This window comes from Aquarana catesbeiana, linkage group LG11, assembly GCF_042186555.1.
Source record: "Aquarana catesbeiana isolate 2022-GZ linkage group LG11, ASM4218655v1, whole genome shotgun sequence".
In the NCBI taxonomy this organism is placed as follows: Eukaryota; Metazoa; Chordata; class Amphibia; order Anura; family Ranidae; genus Aquarana; species Aquarana catesbeiana.
In genome coordinates this window covers 125,952,259-125,979,129 of record NC_133334.1, presented here as the reverse complement: position 1 = coordinate 125,979,129, position 26,871 = coordinate 125,952,259, and the positions used below count along the sequence as shown (strand labels likewise).

The window sequence follows — 26,871 nt, the reverse complement described above, 5'->3', positions numbered from 1 at the left end:
TGCCTGAAGAGCTCAGAGACAGAATTGTTCTAAGGCACAGATCTGGCCAAGGTTGCAAAAAAGTTTCTGCTGCACTTAAGGTTCCTAAGAGAACAGTGGCCTCCATAATCCTTAAATGGAAGACGTTTGGGACGACCAGAACCCTTCCTAGAGCTGGCCGTCCGGCCAAACTGAGCTATCTGGGGGAGGAGAGCTTTGGTGAGAGAGGTAAAGAAGAACCCAAAGATCACTGTGACTGAGCTCCATAGATGCAGTCGGGAGATAGGAGAAAGTTGTAGAAAGTCAACCATCACTTCACAACAACTCCGTGACTGTTCTTGAATGGCCCAGCCAGAGCCCTGACTTAAACCCAATTGAGCATCTCTGGAGAGACCTAAAAATGGCTGCCCACCAACGTTTACCATCCAACCTGACAGAACTGGAGAGGATCTGCAAGGAGGAATGGCAGAGGATCCCCAAATCCAGGTGTGAAAAATGTGTTGCATCTTTCCCAAAAAGACTCATGGCTGTATTATATCAAAAGATGCTTCTACTAAATACTGAGCAAAGGGTCTGAATACTTAGGACCGTGTGATATTTCAGTTTTTCTTTTGTAATAAATCTGCAAAAATGTCAACAATTCTGTGTTTTTCTGTCAATATGAGGTGCTGTGTGTACATCAATGAGGAAAAAAAATGAACTTAAATGATTTTAGCAAATGGCTGCAATAAAACAAAGAGTGAAACATTTAAGGGGGTCTGAATACTTTCCGTCCCCACTGTGTATATATGTATATAATCTCTGAATAGGCAGCAAAAGGGCTTTAAAACCAGTATGACCACACTAGCTACTTTAAATGTGAAGTTATTCCTTCTCAGATTAAAAAAAACAAAAAAACAAAAAAAACAAAAAAACAAAAAAAACAAAAACACATTAGGGTGGGGTTTTAGTCAGTTTACTACAACTTGGGAACATTTGTTGTGTTTTTACATTAAAAGGCTGGCAGGCTGCCAGGATAGCCAGAAAGTAGCTAAGATTTAGATGAAAACAAATTCCCTCCACCAATATTTATAGATACAGCAATTATTGATTGCTTGTAACATTCATTTTACTGCATGTTCAGATTTTATAAACACTTTAGTGTGCATGAGCTAGGCACAAGTACACATTAAACTATATAGCTCAGGGAATATATTTTTAAGGAAAAAGGTCATAAGAGTAGTATAAGGCTCCTAAAAGTATTTTTATTTATCTTGCCACAGTAGAGTGTTTGAGTGAGTTATTCTATTAAGGCTCGCTTACCCATAAGAAAGGTTACAGTGTACATTGGTAATTGAAGAAGATGGGTAGCTAGAAAGTAACTGATCATATCAGGAACAGAACAGCCACTTAACGCTATAAAGCTTGACATTTTCTGGGCTATTCAGGGTTGTTTTTAGACAATAAAAAGTTCATAACCACAAAACTGTATAGACCCAAGCGGTTTCAGAAGCACACTGACTGGTAACAATTCAACATTATATAAAATGCATGGTAGTGTATTGCTTTAAAGCAATAGTAAACCGCAGGTTGTTGTTTTTTTTTTTTTACCTCAAAAGCAATGTTATAAAATGCTAGTTTGCATTCCATACTAGCACATTCTGTGAAACTTACCTGAAAACGAAGCCTTCCAGCACCACGCTGTCACAGCTGAATGAGCTTCCTTCACCTGGTCTGCTTTCTGGGTTCACCGGAGTCACGGTGATGTCACTCCCGTGCATGCGTGTGGGAGCCGCCGTTTACGGCATAGGACTCTGAAGTAATGGCCCAGGTGGCAGTTCCTTCAGAGCGCATGCACTGGTGATGTCACCGGCTGAATGAACAGTAAATATCTCCTAAACGGTACACATTTAGGAGATATTTACAGTACCTATAGATAAACCTTATTATAGGCTTACCTATAAGTATAATGAATGCATGAGAGTTTACTCTCACTTTAAATACAAATTAATGCGCTATACAATTTTGCTTACTTAAAAACAAGACTGCTTTCCAAATCCCTCTAGGTCATCAAGATGGTTCAGGATTTAAAAAAAAAAAAAAAAGAAAAGAAAATGGACTCTGTATTTGTGCCTTTTCCAATCTCCAAGCTTGGTGACTTAAGCAATTTTTCATCATATGGCGTTCTAGAGAGAATATTTTTTTCTTTTTTTATGGATTTATTGACGCTTTTTCCAATATTTTTATTTTTAGTAGTCTAAAGTTTTCTAATCCAAAATGCTTCTTTTACTTGTTCAATATCAATATATGTTAAAGGTAGGAAATTACATTTTCAGAGGGGACATATCTATTGCCGTGTTTAACTTATAATTTGTTACCTAGAATAGTAGTTTTATTACCGTTTTCACTTTTTTTCACATGCTAACAAATCCATGTTACAAATAGAGGAAGTTATTTTTTATCTCAGCCTCAGTTTCTCCGATTACCAAACTACAATGTTAAAGAATCTTAACCACAGACTTAAAGTGATTGTAAAGTCTTGTTAAAAAAATAAATAAATAAAAATAACAGACATTTTATACTTACCTTCTCTATGTGCAGTTGGTTTTGCACAGAGCAGTCTGGATCCTCCTCTTCTCTGGTCCCTCTTTGCTGCTCCTGGCCCCTCCCTCCTGTTGCATGCCCCCACAGGAAGCAGCTTGCTATGGGGGCACCCTGAGCCGAGCTGCAGCCCCGTGTATTCATTCAGGTATGGAGCCCCTCTCTCTCCTGATTGGCTAACAGACTTTGATCGACAGCCACTGAAGCCAATGGCAGAGAGGAAGAGTCTCAGACAGCCGAGGGACTCGTGGACATCGCTGGAGAGAGATGGGGTTCAGGTATTAGGGGGGGTCTGCTGCACACAGAAGTCTTTATCTTAATGCATAGAATGCATTAAGATAAAAAAACTTTTCTTTACAACCACTTTAAGCTATCAGCCATACAAAGAGATGTTTATCCATAACAAACTCAGACTTACATTGTAAAACAAAAAAAATAGCAGTAAAGCACAACCACTGAAAAGCAGAAGGAAGATCCCAAGTATGTAATGAATAAAATGGCCATCCTTGTTTAGCTATACATTTGTAAACTATAGATAGAAATGAGATGTTTTAAGCATTAAAACACTGGGTTTGATGTACAGAGTGTAGACTGTTCTATCAGCAAACTGAATTTCAATTTTTCAATGGAATTTTCACTTTACTTTGTGAATGAGGGGAAGCTCTGCTTTCATCAATCATCCAATCAAGTGCAAGCAAAAAAAGTATTTTGCTAATATTTGCAAAGTGAATATGCTCCACTGACCAGATAATTTACAAGCTGATCACTATTGAAGTTCACATTCTCTTGAAAGTTTTTTGCCAACAACTGTGTCATGTGTAAACATCAAAGGCAGACTGAAGGCGATTTACTAAAATGGGTGCACACAGAATGTGGTGCAACTCTGCATAATAACCAATCAGCTTCTAGGTTTTATTGTCAAAGCTTAATTAAGCAAGCTGAAGTTAGAAGTTGATCGGTTACTGTGCACAGCTGCACCAGATTCTGTGTGCACAAGTTTTAATACATGTCCCCCCTGTACACACACCATTTGTGCGTTCAGACAAAGCAACATGCCACAAAAGATATTTAATCCTAAATGGAATGAATGAGCTTCAGAGTAACAATATCATTTTATTCTATTTATAGTTTATTTCCTCGTTTTCCTACAGCTATGCAGAACATGCAGAATCCAAGTCTAATTGTCTCTGTTCGCACGTTTATGGTCAGCTGTCCTCCACTTTATGCCCTATGCTCAAGTACTTTTTTTGAAAGTAATCAGGCATTTTTGAGCCCATAGGACTTCAATGGTAGTGCCTATAAACACACTAAAACTGCATTTTTGCCTTTTTGGGGGTTTTTTTGCATGAAGTAATCCTCTCCTCCAATACAGCTACTCTACTCCCCTTTATCAGTACATAAAACAAATGCCTAAAGTTTAATATATGTGCAAAAACACTTGTAAAACACCTGGAAAAAAAAACAAAAAAACTTAAAAATCACCAGGAATATACTTAAAGGGTAAGTTCGCCTTTGGAAACAGGTTACATGTTTCACTGCTCCTCCTGCAGCTCTTCTCCCGATTCCCCCTTTTCCCCGCAACAGCGGGCAGGGGATCTTCTCCCCGCACCTTCTATCATGACTTAAAAAGAGCAAGACCATGCAGGGCTCTACCCACACGGCCATATCATTCATCCACGGAGTTACTGGCTGAAACAGGTAAAAATAAATGGAAAAAGGCAAAAAAAAAAAAAGGAAAACTAATGTAGCCACATATAATTGTTACGTTGCAATATATTACAATTTTTGAGATAAAAGTGTCAACTATATGAAAAAAGTTGACCATTGTAAGCACTTGTCAGTGTCAAATGTTTTTTCTCAGTCCTTTAACTGACATTTTTTTGTTTGACAGCTTGTCTTGATAAAAGAGCTTGAAAAATAGCAAGCAACTGATAATAAAACTGCTACAGGGGGACTCAAAAACAGACTTCTGTGTTAAACCAATTTCAATAAAGTGCAGATCATAGAGCATAACATTTTATCTCTATTTTTTTTCTCCCACTGCTTTCCTTTTAGTATAGGAACCTTTATTGTTTAACCAAAGTTTGCAACAGTTTCTGTGGGTTTTACTAGCTGGCTCTCTCTCCCACATGTACACTTCCCTACTGGGGCTACACAGCAATGCACAGCCACTCTGTGGGCCACCTCGTTCAGGCAGCAGAGAATGGCTAAAGATGCTGGGTGCTTGAGGTCTGTCCAGCTCCCCGCCTACGTGTTTATGACGGACAGTTTTTGCCCGTCATTGAATATGGGCAAATACATCTGCAAAGCATCAGTAAAGATAACATGTACAATCAAGTTTAATTTAAAAAATGCTGCAACAGTGTAAAAAAACAAACAAAAACAAAATGTATTTTTTTAATCACTTTCCTGCTGGTCTTCCAATGACGAGGGAGGAGAGACCAGCAGAAAATCAATGAACACAATGGGCACAGGTGTATTAGGAGAGGAGATAGCAAGTACTCATGGGACATGTAGTATTGCAGTAAAGGTATCTGAAAGTAAGTGTGGGCAGGCACCCTCAATTGGAAGTTTGGAGAAGCACAGCGCAAGATGGAAAGAGCAATGCAGATTTAAAAAAAAAAAAAAAAAGAAAAAAAAAAAAAAACTTTTAAATAGCAACAAATATAATAAAAAGGGAATTTTAGGCGCACCAAATAATGTTACATTGGGAGATTTTTTTTATATAGAGCGTTCATTGGTACTTTTTTTTTATTTTGTGCATAGTTCTGCTTTAAAGTGATCGTAAATGATTACCTTCTAAAACAATCTCAGTTTAAAATATAGACGAAAGGCAAAACATTTGTGCATGGATACAAAAAAAAAAACAAAAACTTTTTATAAGTGATCACATTCCCTCTGTTTTCATCTGCCTAAGAGCTGGGGGAGGAGAAGAGACAGTACACTGAGCTTCCAAATGGGGGGATCATTGGAGGAGAGAGTACACGGAATTCCCCGCATAGCTAGAGAATGGACCACAGTGTGTTTTACTGCTTAGTGTGGTCAGTTTCTAAATAGGAAAGCAGAGGGACTGGCAGGAATACCAGGGAGTTCACTTAAAACAGGGATCCTCAAACTATGGCCCTCCAGCTGTTGCAGAACTACACATCCCATGAGGCATTGTAAAACTCTGACATTCACAGACATGGCTAGGCATGATGGGAATTGTAGTTCTTGAACAACTGGAGGGCCATAGTTTGCAGACCCTTGACTTAAAAGGAAGCAATACAAAGATGACAGGATATTTTTTTTTTCATACAAGTATATGGTACAGCAGGCACATATCAGGAATATGAAATACTGGGTGTACATACTATTTAAGGATACAAATAAAAATCAGTAACATAACAAAATAAATGTGAAAGGTTATTTTGTTGCATCTTACAATTACCTGCTTACTAGCATTATAAAACAACAATTGCCATTTCTTTCCTTGAAGGCTTACTAAATTATTTTAATACAATTTTAGATGAAAGATACATTTAAAGCTCAGAAGCTTCTTTACATACTTCCTAAAGGAAGCAAAGCAGAAGATAGATTTTTTTTTTTAGTATTGTAAATCAATACTCATTGCTCCGTTCCCAGCTAATTCTTGGAAGAATTCACATAAGGTAGAATTAGAGCAGAGAACATATGGACTGGATAAATGCAATAAAGCACCATGGGTTCAAAAACACAGAGTTCATTTCTAAAATTAACAACTGAAGCTTTCCTAAATTGTCAAGGGTGGATATGTTGACTAAATGGTGTACACAATCTAATTTAAACCTGAAAAAGCAGACAAGTGAAATGTATTTGTGATCTGCTAAATAATAAACAGGATATGAGAACTCTTTATAAATGACAAAGTAAACTGGTCACAGGCCATTCAAAGAATGTTGTGAAAAAAAAATAAAAAAACTTTCCAGAGATCTAGCAGATGGATTTATCAGGTAGCTGCATTCAAATGTGTTTAGAAGGAACATGTGGATAGGAGAATAGAGCAGAATGAGAAAAGGGATCCCCTCATCGGTCTGCTGCTGCTCGATCACTGTTCTACAGAAGACTCCGCCACATATATGATATGTTGGGTAATGCTCTGTTTTAGTGATATGTATATCTCAGGACTGGATTTTCCTGGTTCCTCGTTTCAGCTTCCTGGTTCAGCTTTGTGGCTTCCAAACTCACCAGCTATGTCAAATTAAAATGAAGTACTAAAGCTGATCAAAGAAACCATAATGGTAAATCAGGAAGTAGCAGAATGATATCACAGGCTAGCAACGCGTGCATGTACCACAAAGAAGGGAAGGCAGAAATTACTAAACCTTTGTAAGTTAATACAGTAAATGTGTTACTTGTTTCCCTAGAAAAGCAACTGTATTTTAAGCATTCTATACAAACCAGCGGTTATGTGAAAAAATACCCCAAACCCAATCCCCAACTATGTAATGTATAAATGTCTGTTAAATCCTCAGTCATAAAAAAATATATCGGTGCAAACATAAACTTCCAATGATAGTTAAAAAAATGAAAATGTCCAAAAAAATATTTTAAAATCTACATTAGCAAAAGTCCAACAGTTCCTACTGCATGGTGCAGTGCCTGTTTGTTGAATGGAATGAATACTATATTCCTTGAAGAAACGCCATTAAGAGATAATAATGGAAATTGCCTGGCTGAGTTATAATGCTGAAATTGCTATTTTTTTGGCTGTCATTTAATACTTTGGCCTCAATGATGTCTAAATCACTGACCTGAAAAAAAGTACAGAGGTGCCATCAGTGCATACAAGTCCAGTGAGCCTTCCATTCACTCAGAGCATTGATGACCTGTACTCTACATGGCATTTGTTATGTGAGTGTAGTACTCTATAATGTGTTGTCTGGATGGGTAAAACATGCCACACTGTGGTTTTTCTTTTGTTTTGGTAATTGTTTTAAAGCAGTGGTTCTCAACTCTTGTCCTCAGGACCCACTAACAGGCCAGGTTTGCAAGATAACTGAAATACATCACAGGTGATATCATTTGCTGCTCAGTGATTGCAGTATTCTAGTCTGCATCTCCCCGAGGTAATACATAAAATCTGGCCTGTTAGTGGGTCCTGAGGACAGGAGTTGAGAACCACTGTTTGTGTGTGAATTTAATGAAGAAGGGAATAACTAGGGCACTTGGCTTAAGTTCTGAGGAAAGTGCATGTTCTGACTTGCTATTAGCATCATAAATTTCGGGTGAGCCTTCTACCTACTGTAAAGTTGAAGAGTTTGTTGTGGCTGTTTTGTGAGTAGAATAGTGCAGTGTTTCTCAACTCCAGTCCTCAAGGTCATGTTTTCAGGATTTCACTCAGATGAAATGACTGTGGTAATTACTAAGGCAGTGAAATTGGTCAAATCACCTGTGCAAAATAATGGAAGGCCTGAAAACATGACCTGTTGGGGCACCTTGAGGACTGGAGATGAAGTGATATTTTTTTTTTTAATATCACTGCCATGCTGAGGTGAAGTGAAGGAAAAGGAGTTCTGTTTAGAGCCTACACGCATGATTGATAGGAAGAGTCCAGCCATATATAATCCTTGATAAAAACATTATATGACTCATTTATATATAAAGGAGTCATTTTCTGATCAGCCTTTTTTACCTACCAAAGGGAACACTGAGCACAGAGGTGGAAACACTGTTGCACTTTGATTATATAGATTTTAAAATATTTTTTGGACATTTTCACTTTTATTCACCATTATTGGAAGTTTATGTTTGCACTAATAGAATTAGGATTGAGGTTTGAATGGACAATTGCACAATATATGTTTACGGTATTTTAGAATGCCTAATAGTCCTAAACATTAAGGGGTGTTCTTTTTCACTAGCAGCTGGGGATACACCACTATGTTTTTCTGAGCAGGGGATAAGTTCTTGTTTTGACTGTATTTTAACCACTTTTCTACCAAAGTATTTTTTTAATTTTGCATACATTGATAAATGCACATTTTAGGCCTAAAGATTAGTTCAAACTCAGAAACAGTACTGTAAATATTTTGTGAAAGCAGGAACCCTAGAGATTAAAATGGTGGCATTTACAATTATTTTATGAAATGCAATACTAGTGCAATGGTTTATCAAACTTATATGTTTAGTAAAAAATACATGAAGGTTAATTGTTCTGCACACAAACCTAATGTATTACCCAATCTTTTGGTAAAATATAAAAAATGAGGATACATTTGGTAAATAGATACATTAGGTTTTAAAATTGTGCATTCCTTTGAAATGTCGAAAAACTTCAGTACTCAAAATTATGTACAGGTGACACTTTAAAAGCCTTTAGGAGGTCATCAGTTTACAGTTAACCATTAATATTGGCCCTAAAATTATTGTTTTCTCTCCTGCATGATACAATATGTGTATCACAAACATTGTTTTCTTATATAGGTTATCAAACACTTGTGTTTAGTTTGTATGTGCAAATATGTGGGGGTGGTAGTGATTACGTGTTACATTTTTGCTGTTACAATAATCATCACTGGTACAAAGTGTAAAAAAAAAAAAAGAAATCTCAGATCACCCCCTAAGAGTAGTAAAGTGTTACTATGGTGACACGGAACTATTCTAATGAAAGTAAAATTAAAATGAGAGAGAAAAGATGTTAAAGAAAAGGTATAAAAATTGGGAAAAAATATTTTTTGCACTGGTAACTACATAAAAAAAAAAAAAAAAATTACAGGTTCAAAAAACTTGCTATGCCTCTTGCTAAATGCCTCAGATTGTCTACTTATCAAAAAGGGGTCATTTAGGGGGAATTTGTACTGTCCTGGTATTTTAGGGCCTTTGGAAATTAGATAGGCCATCAGTACTTCAGAATTGATCAACTCCCAAAATATATATATCACATAGTTTGTAGATGCTATAAAACTTCCCACAAAACCAATTAACCACTTCCCGACCGCCTGCCATCGAAATACGGCGGCACAATGGCACTCCTGTGCGAATCGCCATAGCTGTACGGCGGTGTTTAAGGAGTACAGGGGGCGCGCGCCGCCACATGAGGTAGGGGCCAATACGCGCGCCCGCTGGTTACCCACGATTGCTCCTGAGAAGGACAGAACAGAGATCTGTCAATGTAAACAGACAGATCTCCGTTCTGTCAGGGGTGAGGAGACTGATCTGTTGTTCCTACCACTTAGGAACAACGATCAGTCTCCTCCCCCAGTCTGTCCCATCCCCCCACAATTAGAAACACTCAATAGGGAACATATTTAACCCCTTGATCGCCCCCTAGTGTTAACCCCTTCCCTGCCAGTGACATTTACACAGTAATCAGTGGCTATTTTTAGCACTGATCGCTGTATAAAGGTCAATGATCCCAAAATAGTGTCAAAAGTGTCCGATATGTCCACCGCAATGTCGCAGTCCTGATAAAAATCACAGATCGCCGCCATTACTAGTAAAAAAAAAAAAATTGATAATAAAAATGCCATAAATCCCCTATTTTGTAGACGCTTCAACTTTTGTGCAAACCAAATATACACTTATTGCGATTTTGTTTTACCAAAATTATGTAGAATACACATCAGCCTAAACTGATGAAGAAATGTTTTTTTTAATATATATTTTTTGAGGATATTTATTATAGCAAAAAGTGAAAACTTTTTATTCAAAATTGTGTGTTTTTTTGTTTATAGCGCAAAAAATAAAAACCACAGAGGCGATTAAATACCACCAAAAGAAAGCTATATTTGTGGGAAAAAAAGGACGTCAATTTTGTTTGTATACAACGCTGCATGACCGCGCAATTGATAGTTAAAACAATGCAGTGCCGTATCACAAAAAATGGCCTGATCAGGAAGTGGGTAAATCCTTCCGGGGCTGAAGTGGTTAATATACACTTATTGGAATTTTTGTTTTACCAAAGACATGTAGCAGACTAGATTGTGGACTAAATGTATGAAGAAATTAGATTTTATTGGATATGTTGTATAACAAAGTAGAAAATACAGTTTTTATTTTTCAAAAATTTTGGTCTTTTTTTGGTTAAATCACAAAAAATGTGGCGATCAAAATACCACCAAAAGAAATCTCTATTTGTGTGATTAAAAAAAAAAAAAGAAAGTTTAATTTGCGTACAGTATTGCATGACTGCGCAATTGCCAATTAAAGCCCTGATCATGAAGGGGGTAAAACTTTCTAGAGCTCAAGTGGTTAAGCACATCCTATAATCAAATAATAATAACACCACATGTGCACTAAGGTCATTGTACTTTTGGATAAAAGAGGATCTTGCTGTATTATGGCCTTGTGACTGAAACTTGTCAGGCGAGTGGCAGCTTTCTTTCTTCCTCCCCCTGTGCATTATGGCGGCTTCCGTTGTGCATCTCTCAAACTGTTGGAACTATATAAACCCTGTATAATAATAATCTCCCTCCTCCTCTTCCTAGGCATGCAATAGAATCGGCTGTCCTTTCAGTCAATCGGGAAATGGGTATCAGACCCACTCTTCCTGATTGGTGGAGAGGCAATTCAGTGTTAGAATATTCGCTATTATAAACACACCTGGGTGGGATCCAAGCGCAATGCTCTGCATCCAGAGCTCTCCCTATTTTGAAGCCTATTAGAGTCAGTGGCTCTTATCAGGTGCTTAAAAAAAAAAAAAAAAAAAAACACCCCCGCCCCTGTATTTATGCACCTGCCGTCCTGAAAGGGGACGGTCGCATCAATAGGGGGTGGCAGCCGGGATGGAAAGGGGAGGCGGCGCCCATGCAACAAATTATAAAAATACTTTGGGGAGGCACAGTGGTGCAGTGGATAGCACTTTCGCCTAGCAGTAAGAAGGGTTGCTGGTTCAAATCCCAACCACGACACTAACTGCCTGGAGTTTGCATGTTCTCCCTGTGCCTGCGTGGGTTTCCTCCGGGTACTCCGGTTTCCTCCCACACTCCAAAGACATGCTGGTAGGTTAATTGGATTCTGTCTAAATTGTCCCTAGTATGTATGAATGTGAGTTAGGGACCTTAGATTGTAAGCTCCTTGAGGGTAGGGACTGATGTGAATGTACAATGTATATGTAAAGCGCTTCATAAATTGACAGCGCTATATAAGTACCTGAAATAAATAAATAAATAAATAAAATATTCCTTTTAAATAACTCAAAATAGACTTTCCAAATACAAAATACACAATACCTAAACACACAAACCAGTTATGCAATGTAAATGATCAGGTATAAAACAGAGATTGTTTTGTTTCATGCTGCTATGACATTTTCCCAAGCTTGTTTTAATATAGCTCCATGTATTTAACTACCTAATTAAATAGTGTGTGACTTTTATAGGGAAAATGTCAGTATTTTGCAGTTCATTAAATTCATCTAAAGCAGTGAGCCTTTTTTTTTTCTATCCTGAAGGGAAGAAAAAAAAGATTATTAACTTAAGTCATAAACTTGTATTTTGTGTTGAAGTGATTTTTTTTTCCCTTTGTCTTTACAATTAACAGGAGCATTTGAACAGACGTCCGGCCCACTTTAATTCAACGTCTTGTCCATTTGACAATAAATGCTGGACTTGGAAAATCACTGATATACAAATTTTAAAAGACATTAAGATGTCACATTTTATTATCAACATGCTTAACTTTGCATGTTCTATTAAAAATAAATTATTTGTAGTGGGAACATCAGAGAACATAAAGTACATATGATGTGAAATATAATAATTCCCCAAATCCTGCAGGGCTTGTGAGTTGTCGGCTTCACTTTCATACAACATTCCTTTGATGAGGCTTTCATGCTAACAGGAGGAGGAGCTTTGTGTGTTTTTTTTTTACATTTTCTTTTTCAGTTCTGTATTTAAAGCTTTGGAACTAAATCACAGTACTCTATCATCTGTCAGACATGAATGTCTTATTTCTCATGTGCAAAGGAAGATTAATTGCTTTTGATTAGTTTTTTTTCCCTTTCTTTAGGTCTTGAAACAAGAAGTGATTATGCTGCTAACAAATGTTGCAGAAAAATAGTTTGCACTTCCGCTTGGACGGGGACTTAATTTTAAGAGGATTATTGAAGGTGCATGTGAGAATTAAACCACAAAAAATGTCAAATAATTGTAGTTGAGAATGCTTTATTGAGATCCCTTCTGGAACAAATGTTTTTGTGTTAGACTGGTTGAGTCTATGTAAGCTTTACACACTATTACTAATTTCTACTTACTACTTGTGAATCTTTTTAAGGAATTTCAGAGCTGCTTTAGGAATAAGTGCAATTTGGGCATTTCATTTTCCTGAAAATTTGACAAAACCCAGGAGACAGTGAAAATTTCACCATTTTGACCAAATGCATTGGTGTCAAATGGAAAATGTAGACTTTTTTTGGTGTCCTTTATGTACAGTTGGCTTTAAATGGCTTCTGAGGGCTATGAGAGCTCCTTTCACGTATCCTGGGTCTGTTCTTGTGCCAAAAGATGGCTACTCAGTTGCCTCTAGCCCTCCAAATAATAAAAAAAAGCACAAATATGCCCATCAGTGTCTCAAAGAGCAATAAAAACACTTTGGGGTATATTTGAAAAGCTGTAAACGTAACTTACAAGCATTGACTGGTGGTAAATCAATCACTGTCTTTTTAAAACACATCCACCTGGAAGATTCAACTGCACTGAAGGTTTGATGAATGTCAGAATCACAACTGTTTAAATTTGTTCCTTACTGTAGAAGAGCAAAGAAGGGTTTTAACTTGGGTCAAGTGATTTCCACTGTTTATATCTCCACTGAAGAGATTTCCTCTCACTTCCTGTCCTTGTGACACCATAGGCTCAATCCACAAAGCTTTAGCACATGGATAAGAATCTTAATTTTCAATAATGTTACCAATGTTCAAATCTCTTTAGCTCTCAGCTGAAAAGAATGGTTATTTTATTTTTATAAGAATCGCTATCCCAGTCCAATCACTTTGTGTGTTAACCATCATTTGTGTGAGAGACTGCTACTGGGACAAGAAATTAGAAGAAATCTCACCAATGGGGTAATAAAAAAATAAATAAATAAATAAATAAAAATAACAAAGGAGGAATAACCCTTTTTTTTGCTGCTTAAAACTAGAATATAAAAAAAAAAAAAAAGTGTGCTGTTGGACTAAATATACACTATACATGAATGTAGAAGTGCTACACTGATTTGTGCCAAAGTATGGTTGAAGACTTCTGTTCTTATATTGCACAAGCATAATTACAGCAAGTATTACCATCACAGTAATTCTAACCAAAGATTTTTGCGAAAACAGAGAAAACTTAACAAAATGTTTTTGTATATGATCACATCAATCTCTGGATGCCATATTAAAGCTTAAGTTCATAAATCCACATTATAATAAATACAACATTTTTTGCAGGTAGCATAAATGTGCATGTTATTTATTTTTTCCTTCAGACAATAGAACCCACAATCAGCAGATTGCGGGTGAGATGTCAGGCTCCTGCCAAGACTCAATACAGCTGTCTGCTTTTACTTCCTTTATGGGCAGACAGTTACCGAAGTGCAGGAAGAGTAATGAACTATGTAGGCGCTCATCAGCACCTTTGCAGTTTGATGACTACAACCCATCTGCCGCAGTTGCAGACGAGACTTGTGGTTCATTCACAGATCTGTATGGGCGGAGCTCCAAACAGGCTCACTGTTTTTAAATTGTGACAGTGAGTTCCTGCTGTCACAATGGGTGAGCGGGGCTGTTGCATTAGTAGCATGTAACACACTAAATATGGGTGTAACGTGTTACTAAAAAGTAAAGCTTTAGTAATATATTTTATATCTGTAAATTGCTGTATCTGAAATAAACAAAAATGTAATACAGACTTCCTATTAAAGTCTCGTCCAAACTAAAAAGAGAGAAAATATAGTACATCACAAGAGACATGAAAACTTTCATTACTGACCTCTTCTGTCATATTGATCCGCTGCCTTTATTTCTCTTAGTCACTGACCCGTAACACAAAGACATATGACTTTTCTGACCTGCATGCCTATCTAAGGTTACTGACTCACAGCATGGGCACCATAAAATCACAATAATAGCCAGAAAACTAGTATTTTTTTATGGAGGACTTTAAAAAGCAGATCTTGTATTTCTTAAAATTTACTTTATGCAGGTGCACCTTCATGTTGGAAATTTCCACTAGGGTCCAGAATGTGCATGTGCAATTTATGCATTTGCAACCATATCCTCAGTAGCCCCTTACTGCCCCCCTAGAGATAGTGGAATAGAAAATAAATGTTGTCAAAAGAGGCTGCAAGCTTACCTAGATTCACAAAAGAAAGCTTTTAATAGAAATGTAAGTGTAGGTTCCCCCAGCATTTCATAATACTGATATGTCTCTACTGCACCATATACATGTGTTAAAAAGTATTATTATTATTATTATTATATTAAAAAGTATCCTGTTGTCATGCAGTGAACCAGTAGCTAGACTGTCTGTCAAGGGATATGGCTCGAACTACATTACCATTCATAAGGGTACTCGGCAGGGTTGCCCCATGTCCCCCATCCTATTTATTTTTAGCATTAGAGTCTCTAGCTAATAAAGTGATTGTAAAGGCTCGGTTTAAAAAAATAAAAATAAACATGGTATGCTCACCTCCTCTGTGCAGTTGGTTTTGCATAAAGCAGCCCAGATCCTCCTCTTCTTGGGTTCCTCTTTCCTGCTCCTAGTAACTCCCTCCTTTGAGTGCCCCTCAGCCAGCAGCTTGTTACAGGTTGTCACCCAAGCCGAGTCAGAGCTTTGTGTATCCATTCAGACATGGAGCCTGACCTGGCCCCACCCCCTCTCTCCCCTGATTGGTTGACTGACTTTGATCGACAGCCATGGGAGCCAATAGCACCACTGCTCTGTCTCAGCCAATCAGGAGGCGTGTACTGGATGGCTGAGGGGATCATGGACATTGCTGGAGAGAGGAGTTCAGGTAGGTAATTGTGGGGTGCTACACACAGAAGAACATAAAATGCATTAAGATAAAAAACCTTCTGCCTTTACAACTCCTTTAACCACTTCAGCCCCTGAAGGATTTACCCCCTAATGACCAGGCCATTTCTTTTCAATACGGCACTGCGTTACTTCTGACAATTGCACGTTAATTGCAACGCTGTACCCAAAAAAAATTGATGTCCTTATTTTTCCACAAATAGAGCTTTCTTTTGGTGGTATTTGATCACCTCTGCGGTTTTTATTTTTTGCGCTATAAACAAAAAAAGACAATATATTTTGTATTTTCTTCTATAAAAAACACACCCAATAAAAAAAAAAAAAATTGAAAAAAAAAAAAATCTAAAATGTCTTCATCAAGTTAGGCAAATATGTATTCTGCTATATATTTTTGGTAAAAAAAACCCCAATAAGGTTTGTGCAAAAGTTATAGCGTTTACAAAATACTTGATAGATTTATGGCATTTTTATTACTTTTTTTTTTTTACTAGTAATGGCAGTGATCAGCAATTTTTAGTGGGACTGCGTCACTGTGGCGGACAGATCAGACACCTAACCGACATTTATGATCAACTAAAAATATGCACTGACGTTGTACTAATGGCACTGGCAGGGAAGGGGTTAACATCAGGGGTGATCAAGGAGTTAAATGTGTTCCCTGGGTGTGTATACTAACTGTATGGGGGATGGGCTACCTGGGACAACAGGCATAACAGAAAGACAGGATCTGTGTGTCATCCCCTGACAGAACGGAGATCTGCCTTGTTTACTTTGGCAGATCCCCGTTCTGTCTCTGCAGGGAACGATCACGGGCAGCCGGCGGCCCACAGATTGCCATGTACGAGCCCGACGTACACCTACTTTGATTTGCGCAGCCGAGCCAACTTGCTGCAGTATAACTGCAGCGGCTGGTCGCCAAGCGGTTAAACTAAGAAATAACCTCGATATTCAGGGAATACCATGTGGGGATTGAGAACACAAATGTGTGCTATTTGCCAACGACTGCCTAATGTTATTAACATCTCCAACGACTTCCGTACCCAATCTGTACATTAAATATTTGCAATTTATGATCATCTCAGGCTTGAAGGTCAATCATGCAAAATCTCTAGCCCTGAATTTTAGTTTTGATGACCGCACGGTTCACTCCCTCCAACAAAGCTTACCATTTATAATGACAAATCGGAAACACTTCTATATATTTAACCCCTTCTATAGATACTCCAAAGACATGCTGGTAGGTTAATTGGCTTCTGTCTAAACTGGCCCTAGTGCCTAGTATATGAATGTGACTTAGGGACATTAGATTGTAAGCTCCTTGAGGGTAGGGACTGATGTGAATGTACAATGTAGATGTAAAGCGATGCGTAAATTGGCAGCGCTATACAAGTAGCTTAACCACTTGACAACTGGGCACTTAAACCCCCCTCCTGCCCAGACCAATTTTCAGCTTTCAGTGCTCTCACACTTTGAATGACAATTACTCAGTCATGTAATACTGTACTGAAATGAATTTTTTGTCCTTTTTTCATACAAATAGAGCTTTCTTTTGGTGGTATTTGATCACCTCTGGGTTTTTTATTTTTTGCGCTATAAATGAAAAAAGACCAAACATTTTGAAAAAAACATTTTTTTTCTTTGTTTCAGTGACAGAATTTTGCAAGTTATTAATTTTTCTTCATAAATTTTGGCCACAATTTATACTGCTACATATCTTTGGTAAAAATAACCCAAATTAGTGGATATTATTTGGTCTTTGGGAAAGTTAGAAAGTCTACAAGCTGTGGTGCAAATCATAAAAAATTGATCACACCTGATGAACTGACGGCCTATCTCATTTCTTGCAACCCAACAAGCCAGGAAGGTACAAATACCCCCCAAATGACCCCTTTTTTGAAAGTAGACATTCCAAGGTATTTAGTAAGGTGCATGGTGAGGTTTTTGATGGTGTCATTTTTTCCCACAATTCTTTGCAAATCTACGTTTTTTTTCCACAAAATTGTCATTTTAATAGGTTATTTCTCTCACATGGAATGTGTATACCACAAGTGACACCCCAAAATACATTCTGCTACTCCTCCTGAGTAAGGACGAGCTCCGGCATGTTCGCACAGCCCATGTGCAGAGCCCGCCAGGAAGTTGGCACGGCGCTTCGCTAATCACAGGCAGTGAGACATTTTCCCGATGTGCGGCTGCAGAGATCGGGAAATGTCTCACTGCCTGTGATTAGTGCAGCGCCGTGCCGACTTCCTGGTGGACTCGGCACGTGGAGTCTGCGAACACGCCCGAGCCCATCCTTACTCCTGAGTATTACGATACCATATGTGTGGGACTTTTTTGCTAGCCACATAGAGAGGCCCAACATGCAGGGAGCACCGTCACATGTTCTAGGAGCATAAATTACACATCTAATTTGTTGACTACCTATTACATTTTTGAAGGCCCCGGAGCACCAGGACAATGACACGTGGCACTGATGACAGATGGCACTAATATGTGGCACTGATGACAGATGGCACTAATACTTGACACTGATGACAGATGGCACTGATGAAACGTGACACTGATAACAGCTGGCATGTGACACTGACAGGTGGCACTGATGACACGTGATACTGACAGGTGGCACTGGGGGCAAGTGGCACTGACGGCACTGTGTTGTGTTAGTGTAACTTACTTTATTCACTGCTGCAGCATGGAAGCTCTCCCTCCTCACACGCTGTCTGTGTGAGGAAGGAGAGCCGGTGATGAGAGATGATCTTGTATGTTTACATATGAGGTCATCTCTCATTGGACACTCTGATCGAGTGTTAAATGGCCACTGTGATTGGCCATTGAGCACAATCTGTGATTGGCTGTGTTCAAGGGACACGGCCAACACAGATTTCCGGCGGCGCACAGGGGGAATGTAAATAGGAGGCTATCCAGGGACACCCTCCCGGCAATTGAGCGCCGCAATGTAGCCGTATTTCGACTTTAGCATGGGTGCGAAGTGGTTTAATAATAATATTATTATTAATATCCTATACAGCAGAAACTACCCCTTTAAACTACAGGACAATCTTACCAGATGGTCTTCTAGCCCCCCTTGTGGCTCGGTAGGCTGTACTCTATAAAGATGAATATCTTGCCTAGAATGTTATACCTGTTCTGCACCTTACCGAAAACAATAAAACATTGTAAACGATAATGTGAGATCTACGACTCTTCCAACAGAAGGTGTTAAAATTTATCTAGGGAGACAAGAGACCCAGAGTGAACAGATGTGCACATTTCACCCCAAAATTGAAGGGAGGTGTGCAAGTCCCAGCTTTGACTAAATATTTTTACGCCACAAAATTACCACAATTGATTTTTTTCAATTTCCAACATGCTATAGACCTGGTATACTATGCCTGAATCAATCTTTTTAACTTAGTTTAGGGATAGATTGGTGAAAAGACATGGTTTTAAGTTCCCCCACACCTCTCTAGCCCTTTTGTTAGGGTATCCAGTGTTCCTCCGGGTCGAAGTCCTCCCACATTTGAATGGTGGACTAACAAAGGATTCGTCTTGCAGACTTATGTGACCATAGAGGAATGTTATCAAAACTTGTCTTACAGGAGAAGTACCCCCTTCCCACAAGGGAGCTATTCAGATACTCCCAAATTATGCATCTCCTGAACACTGAAGTGTACCAGTGATCTGACTTCCTCAACTCCAATAGAGTATTATTGTAGGACTTTAGCCATGCACACTGGCCAAATATCTAAGATATATACTGTACAATACTACAGTGCCTTGAAAAATAAGTATTCATACCCCTTGAAATTTTCCACATTTTGTCATGTTACAACCAAAAAATGTAAATGTATTTTATTGGAATCTTATGTGATAGACTAACACAAAATGGCACATAATTGTGAACTGGAAGGAAATTGATAAACGGTTTTCACATTTTAAAAAAAAAATAATATGTCTGAAAAGTGTGGTGTGCATTTATATTCAGCCCCCTTGGGTCAATTCTTTGTGGAACCACTTTTCGCTGCAATTACAGCTGCAAGTCTTTTTTGGTATGTCTCTAACAGCTTTGTACATCTAGGAGAGTGACATTTTTACCCATTCTTCATTGCAAAATAACTCAAGATCTGTCAGATTGGATAAAGCGCGTCTGAACAGCAATTTTCAAGTCTTGCCAAAGATTCTCAATTGGATTTAGGTCTGGACTTTGACTGGGCCATTCTAAAAAAGATGAATGTGCTTTGTTCTAAACCATTCCATTGCAGCTCTGGCTGTATGTTTAGAGTCGTTGTCCTGCTGGAAGGTGAACCTCTGCCCCAGTCTGAAGTCTTTTGCAGACTAACAGGTTTTTGTCTAAGATTGCCCTGCATTTGGCACCATTTATCTTCCCATCAACTCTGACCAGCTTCCCTGTCCCCTCTGAGTATAAGCATTCCCACAACGTGATGCTGCCACCACATTTCACGGTGGGGATGGTGTGTTCAGGGTGATGTGCAGCGTTAGTTTTCCACCACACATAGCATTTTGCTTTTAGGCCAAAAAGTTTAATTTTGGTCTCATCTAACCAGAGCACCTTCTTCCACATGTTTGCTGTGTCCCCCACATGGCTTCTCTCAAACTGTAAACAAGACTCCTTATGGCTTTCTTTCAACAATGGCTTTCTTCTTGCCACTCTTCCATAAAGGCCAGATTTGTGGAGTGCCTGTGGACAGATTCTCCCACCTGAGCTGTAGATCTCTGCAGCTCCTCCAGAGTTACCATGGGCCTCTTGGCTGCTTCGCTAAATAATGCTCTCCTTGCCCAGCCTGTCAGTTTAGGTGGACGCCTCTGTCTTGGTAGGTTTGGAGTTATACCATACTCTTTCCATTTTCGGATGATGGATTGAACAGTGCTCTGTGAGAAGTTCAAAACTTGGGATTGTTTTTAAAACTTCTCCACAAATGTATCCCTGACCTGTCTGGTGTGTTCCTTGGCCTTCATAATGCTGTTGGTTCACTAAGGTTCTCTAACAAACTTTTGAGGGCTTCACAGAACAGATGTATTTATACCGAGATTAAATTACACACAGGTAGACTCTTTTTACTAATTAGGTGACTTCTGAAGGCAATTGGTTGCACTAGATTTTAGCTAGGGGTATCAGAGTAAAGGGGGCTGAATACAAATGCACTCCACACTTTTCAGATATTTATATTATTTCCATCCACTTTACAATTATGTGCCACTTTGTGTTGGTCTATCACATAAAATCCCAATAAAATACATTTAAATTTTTGGTTGTAACATGACAAAATGTGGAAAATTTCAAGGGGTATGAATACTTTTTCAAGGCACTGTATATGAGAATTTCACTAAACCGTTTATGGAAAGAATGTAATAGAAATTGAGGAAAGCGACGGTAGCAGCAGAATAGGGGAAATTGGCTAAATTTAACTCAAAATCTTAGATCAACATCTTAATGATTGAGGCAAACTACAAACTTTTCTTACGGTTGCACCTAGTACTAGTCTGCTTGGCATCCTCTATCCAGAGGGACACTTGTACAGTAGATAGAGGGTGCACATCTTGTATCTTACATCTTTTCTCTTTTTTTTTCCCTCTTTTATATATTTTTTTATTTTTTTCTCTTTCTGTCCTCTTATGTTGGTTTAACTCTTATGCCATTGTTGGTCCTGTGAGATTTCGCTTTCATGTCAACCTGAAAAGTGCCAATGCTCATGGAACTGTATGGGTTGTAGTTAACTACATGATACAACTTGAAGTGTTTAGTTGAAGATTAGGTTATTGTTGTTTCCAATGTGTTTAGGTTTTTTGCTGGTTACAGCCGTTTTACCTGACCAAATAATAGGAGGTAACATATAGGCACTTTTTTTCTGAAACGTATCTGCAACCATCTCTATATGTCACAATGGACCAAGAAATGGATGTTGTACTTATTGTACCTTGTTGCTGATTTCTAATATTAATAAAAATTATTGTAAAAGAAAAAAATATCCTGTTCTCTTTGCATTGCTTCCTTTGTGTGTAATACATGGTGAACCTGCCAGTACCCCTGTTTTCCTATTTCTTACTGATCACGCTAGGCATAAGAGCACATCCATCCCAGTGTAGTAATTTTTCTGGCTGTGCAGAGAGTACAGCCTGCCTGTCCTCCAATGGTCAGACTTGTGCTGACACGCCCCCTGCACAGCCATTCACTGGAAATATCAATGTACTGCTTTCTCCTTGCCTCCTGCTGCAGTCTACACCCCCAGCTCTCCAAGCCTCTTAGGTTTTGTTCACACTAGTGCAATTTCAGATGCAACTTGAGTCGCACAACAAGGGAAAAAAAAATCACATTGTTTTCAATGGTACCTAGCCACATTATAACTCATTTTGGAAAATGTTTCTGTATTCTTCAGTGTGATTTCAGCACAATTTTGGCCCCACAGAATGTGCAAACCACATCCAAATTCCACTGAAAATCAGATCAACATCGAATTGCAGCAGCGTGAACCTAGCTTTATGCAGCAGAGAACAAAGGTTATGTGATCACTTATAGAAACAAAAAAATCTTCATATCGATACACAAATGTTTTGCCTTCCATTTCTGTTTTAAACTTAAAGTGTTACTAAAGTCACAACAGTCAAATCAGGCTGTATATGCAGTAAAGCATGCTTGTTATACTCACTGTGGAACCTAAGGGGTTAATCCTTCGCATTGTGTAAAAAGGCTGTTTGATCCTATCTTCTCTGATCCTCCCCTTCTTCCACTGTTCCCAGTCCATCTCCTAATAAGAGAGAGCCTTTGAAGTCACTCTGCATATGCTCAGTTTGAAGTGTATTGCTAGAGTTTTTTTTTTTTTTTTAATTCTTTGGAGGGTGCATGTGATCAACACAGGGCCAATCAGCACTGTCCAGACAGAGGGTCAGGGGTCCTGCAGCCTCATAGGACAGTCAGAGTAGAATAAAAACCCCTCCTACATACTTTAACCAGACACTGATGAAAGTCACAAGACTGCTATATTCTGCTGATGAGAAAAGGTATTTAGCAGTTTATATTTACTAAAATAATAGTATTTCCATGTTCTGTGTACTGTGGGAGGTCAGATATAGTGAACGCAGGGTCCTGGTTTTAGTAACACTTTAATGGGTTGTTTTACAAGGTGAGGGCTGACATATACAGTACTTTAAAGTGGATGTAAACCCAATTCATTAAATATGACCTAGGCACATATATTTGTAGTGTTTACTTAGCTCTCTCCAAGGCACAAAATCCTGTGTCTTTCTGCCGTTTCATTGCTCTGTTATCAGCATGATGACTTCTGACAAGTTCTGTCAACCAAGATAAAGCCAGGCTGAAATTTGTGTGGAGGGATGTTGCTATAAATAGATTAGCAAAGAGCTTGCCTTGTCACAGCACAGCTCTGCAAGTCTCTGCCTATGTGGAGGGGGTGGGGGGGTGCACCTTTCCTTCAATCAGCTGTCTTGTCTGTATGCCAAGAATCCACTCCCGGTGTTGAACAGGAAGAGAAAATCTCTAATACAATGTGCACTTTCTAAAGACTAAATATAAAGCTGAAGACAGCAGATATACATGTAAAACGTATGTAGGGAAGATTGTTTCTTCTCTGTGGCTGTTCACTTCACTGGGTATATGTGATGGTTTACATCCACTTTAATGTAAATTGATTGGATGTTCTAAAGGCAAATACTGTCTGAATAAGTAATGGGCACTTTAAGCCAGATTCAGTCAATATTTACAAAGTTTAAAGCGATTTTAACACACAGCTAACACATTGTAAGTCCTGGCAAAGGGAAATATACAGAGACCTGCACCTACCACTTTTTGTAGGTTTCACTATGCAATAAAAGACCTGTTAGCCATATTACAGCAGCTGACAGCTTTGGTTGTCATTTACCACTCAGCAATTACATCTGTCTGTAGGCACATTCATCATTCATTTGGAATTCTGTAATAATCTGGTAGAGTTGTTAATAAATGTCAGTACTTGTAAACATGAATCGTATGGGTTTGTAAGCGGTTACTGAATCCCTGGAAATTTTCTACATCATCATAACCAGGTAAAACATACTCACGCTTTGCAAAAATCTGCAGCATTTATAAGTGGATAAAGTATATTACCTTGCTTGGGAAGGATGTTCAGATGCAATTTAAGCAAACCACCCCATTACATGTCTGGCACAAGAAAAACATAACACTCAATTATCTTCCAATATTATGGAAATATTCATATTATTTTAACAGAATTGTATTGTTTCTAGCTGGCAAACGCATGGTGTTCCCTAATAAATGCTATGCCAATAGAGCTGCAAACCCTAAATCTGACATTGTACCCTTAGGTCATGTTAAAGCGCATTCCCATTTTTGAAGTCAGATTTGAGAAAACACCACTATGTGTATGTTATTTGTTCCCATTCACACAGCATTCCTAAAATTTGTTTTTACATAATTCTTACCTTTTAGAAGTATCTAGAAAGTGTCAAGACTGATAAGAATTTCTGAAGAGTTTGTCCCCAGACAGTATTAGTATTAACATACAATGTATGAGGTGGTTTAGAAATGTTTAACCTTTTATTAGGACAGTGTTCACATCAAGTTTACTAATAATAATATAATGTATTACTGCAAGCACAGTACAGACAGGGTTAAATGGAGAAGTTCACTTAAAAAAAATATATAAATAAATAGATAGATAGATAGATAGATAGATAGATAGATAGATAGATAGATAGATAGATAGATAGATAGATAGATAGATAGATAGATAGAATTGTTATTTTTATTTTTTTAACATTAAGTGCAAATGTTTTTTTTGCAGGTAAACAAAATGTGCATTTAATATTTTTTGTGGGAGCCTAGAAAGCATTGCAGGACTCCCATAGACTGTCAGTGTAAGCTGTCTGCCCATACATCATATGGGCAGGCAGTTTCAAAGACAGGAAGAATTCATGAAGTACTAGAGTGCTCAACAGTGCCCTGGTAGATCATTGGGAACAAGCCCGCAGCGGCAAAGGCTGTCGGGTACTTGTAGTTCATTCATTCACAGAACTCTGAATGAGTGACGCAGCTGTGTGGGCGGATGCACGCATGGCCGCGCTCTTTTCAAATAATGACAGCAGGTACAGGGAGAAGTTCCCTGGCCTGCTGTCACAGGGAGTGCAGGGGATGGGAACCCGTTTACATGTTCCACTCTGTAACACAGTGGTTTTCAACTCCTATCCTCAGGACCCACTAACAGGTCAGATTTTAAGTATTACCTTGGGGAGATGCAGACTAGAATACTGCAATCACTGAGTAGCATATGATATCACCTGTGATGTATTTCAGTTATCTTGCAAACCTGGCCTGTTAGTGGGTCCTGAGGACAGACGTTGAGAACCACTGCTGTAACATGTCCCCACAGGTGAACTTATCCTTTAAAGTGGTTGTAAACTAAGTTAGCCCCCCTTTTACCTTCGAAAAGCCTATAATAAGGCTTACCTGTAGGTACTGGAAATATCTCCCAAACCTGCACAGTTTAGGAGATATTTACCATGTACGCTTGCGCCGACCTCATCAGCGCATGCGCACTGAAGAAAGGGCATTATCGTGCCGTTTCTAAAGGGTCTGTGCCATGACCAGCGGCTCCTGCCTGCATGCAAGGGAGTGACATCACTCGACTCCGGCCAGTCACAGAGCCGGAGTCCATAGCCCCGGAAGGAAGAGGGGTGAAGATGGATGAGGCCACCAGCGGGGACATCGCGGGCTTCATTTGCAGGCAAGTGCAATATAATGGGCTAGTATGTGATGCATACTAGCCCATTATGCTTTTACTTTGCAGGTGGAAAAAAAAGAGGAAGTAAAACCCATCAGAGTTTACTTTCACTTTAATTAGATCAGATATTACTCCACAGCCTCTCCCAAACATTTCAAAGCAGGGACAGTATGTAAGGATTTTTAGGGAAGTAAAATAAATAAATAAATAAATAAATAAATAAATAAACTGTGGAACTACCGTATGCCTCCCTTGGTGCACAGAAAAACTTTGCACATGTGCAGATGACGGTGAGTAACGCAGAAGTGCGTTATCTAAAAAAGAAAAAAGTTAATTGGTATGAAAGGAGTGAAGAGGAAGAGCGGCACATCATCATCTTTAGGGCTAAGGTCTGCTTTAGATAACCAGCAATCTTTTTTTTAAGTTATGCTATGTTAATGGGATCAAGTATCAAATATAAAGTAGGTGTTATCCCAATTTTTTTGCAAAAGTGGAAATACACTTTAAGCTCTCTTTATTGTAATACAATCTCTTTTTTGCATTCCTAAACTTCTTGGGTGAAATACCTGAACAGTACCTATTAACTGAAAAGGAAACCTTTTCTTGATCTATGCTGGTATGCTCACATAGGAACTAAAATAAAGAAGTGTAGGACAGCCTACTGTTCACCCTACCCTTGCTTCCCTAGGCTGTAGCCTATATGGCCTTTCTATATGTGCAGTGCTGTTAAATGGATCATTGTTCTCTGTGAAGCCTTGAAATCATTTGCTGGCACTATGACAGTTATTATACAGGATTTTTATAAACACATAAATTACATTCGTCATGTAAATGTAGCACAGCAGTAGTTAATTTTCCTTGTAGGCAAGCAGAAATCTGTAATTATAAATGCAGATCTGGATTTCACAATGCTGTTTTCATAATCAGCAGTAGTAGTTATTTATCCGTTGAGCAAAATCTTAACGTACTTCGTACTGAAGAAAGTATTTGTTTATTGTGGCAGCATGGCGATTTGAAGATGTATTATCCCTGCTATGCATACATTTAGTAACTTGGAGAGAACACTTTTGTCTGATTAATGATCTAAGATTCAGCAAGTCTGTATAAATGTTTGTTCTGTACTTCTCTCTTATCCCCAAGAGACACAAACACCTTGTCTATTAAAAAAACACATCTCAGCATATGCTTTTCTACTAGTGTTTTATATACTAGTAGTTATTTTTTGCTTGTTTAAAACGCACTAAATCATTGGCTTCTGTGTGCGCTCATGTAGTATGTGCATTGGAACTCAAAAAACTGCAAGTATACATGCTTGTGTTTTTTCCATATTATGCATATTTTTCATTTCACTGTATAACCTAAATTGTAAAAAAATTAGCTATTTATTTTGTTTGAGGCTCGGTTCACATCTAAACTGGCCGCGGATTACACAGCAACGCTGTCCGTCCCCGTTCTCCATTTCAGGGACGAATCAGAGCAGAATCTTTGCCTGAATTTGGCCCTGAAATGGAGGCAAAGACACACAGCTTTTCTGTGCAGTGCGCTCTGCAGCTGCCCCGGAGACATGTGAACCGGTTCCATAGAGA

General features: G+C 38.5%; 1 protein-coding gene across 4 annotated transcripts in view; it reads right to left on the bottom strand.

Moving 5' to 3' along the window:
- TOX3 (TOX high mobility group box family member 3) overlaps window positions 1–26,871 on the bottom strand; it is a 287,385-nt gene that overhangs the window by 234,304 nt on the left and 26,210 nt on the right. For 2 of the 4 annotated variants that reach the window (XM_073604971.1, XM_073604972.1), the window contains exon 2: window positions 22,199–22,297. The exons of the other annotated variants lie outside the window; for them this stretch is intronic. In XM_073604971.1, coding sequence (XP_073461072.1) covers window positions 22,199–22,297 — 99 coding nt within the window. The remainder of the gene's footprint in view (window positions 1–22,198; window positions 22,298–26,871) is intronic. 4 annotated transcript variants of the gene reach the window in all.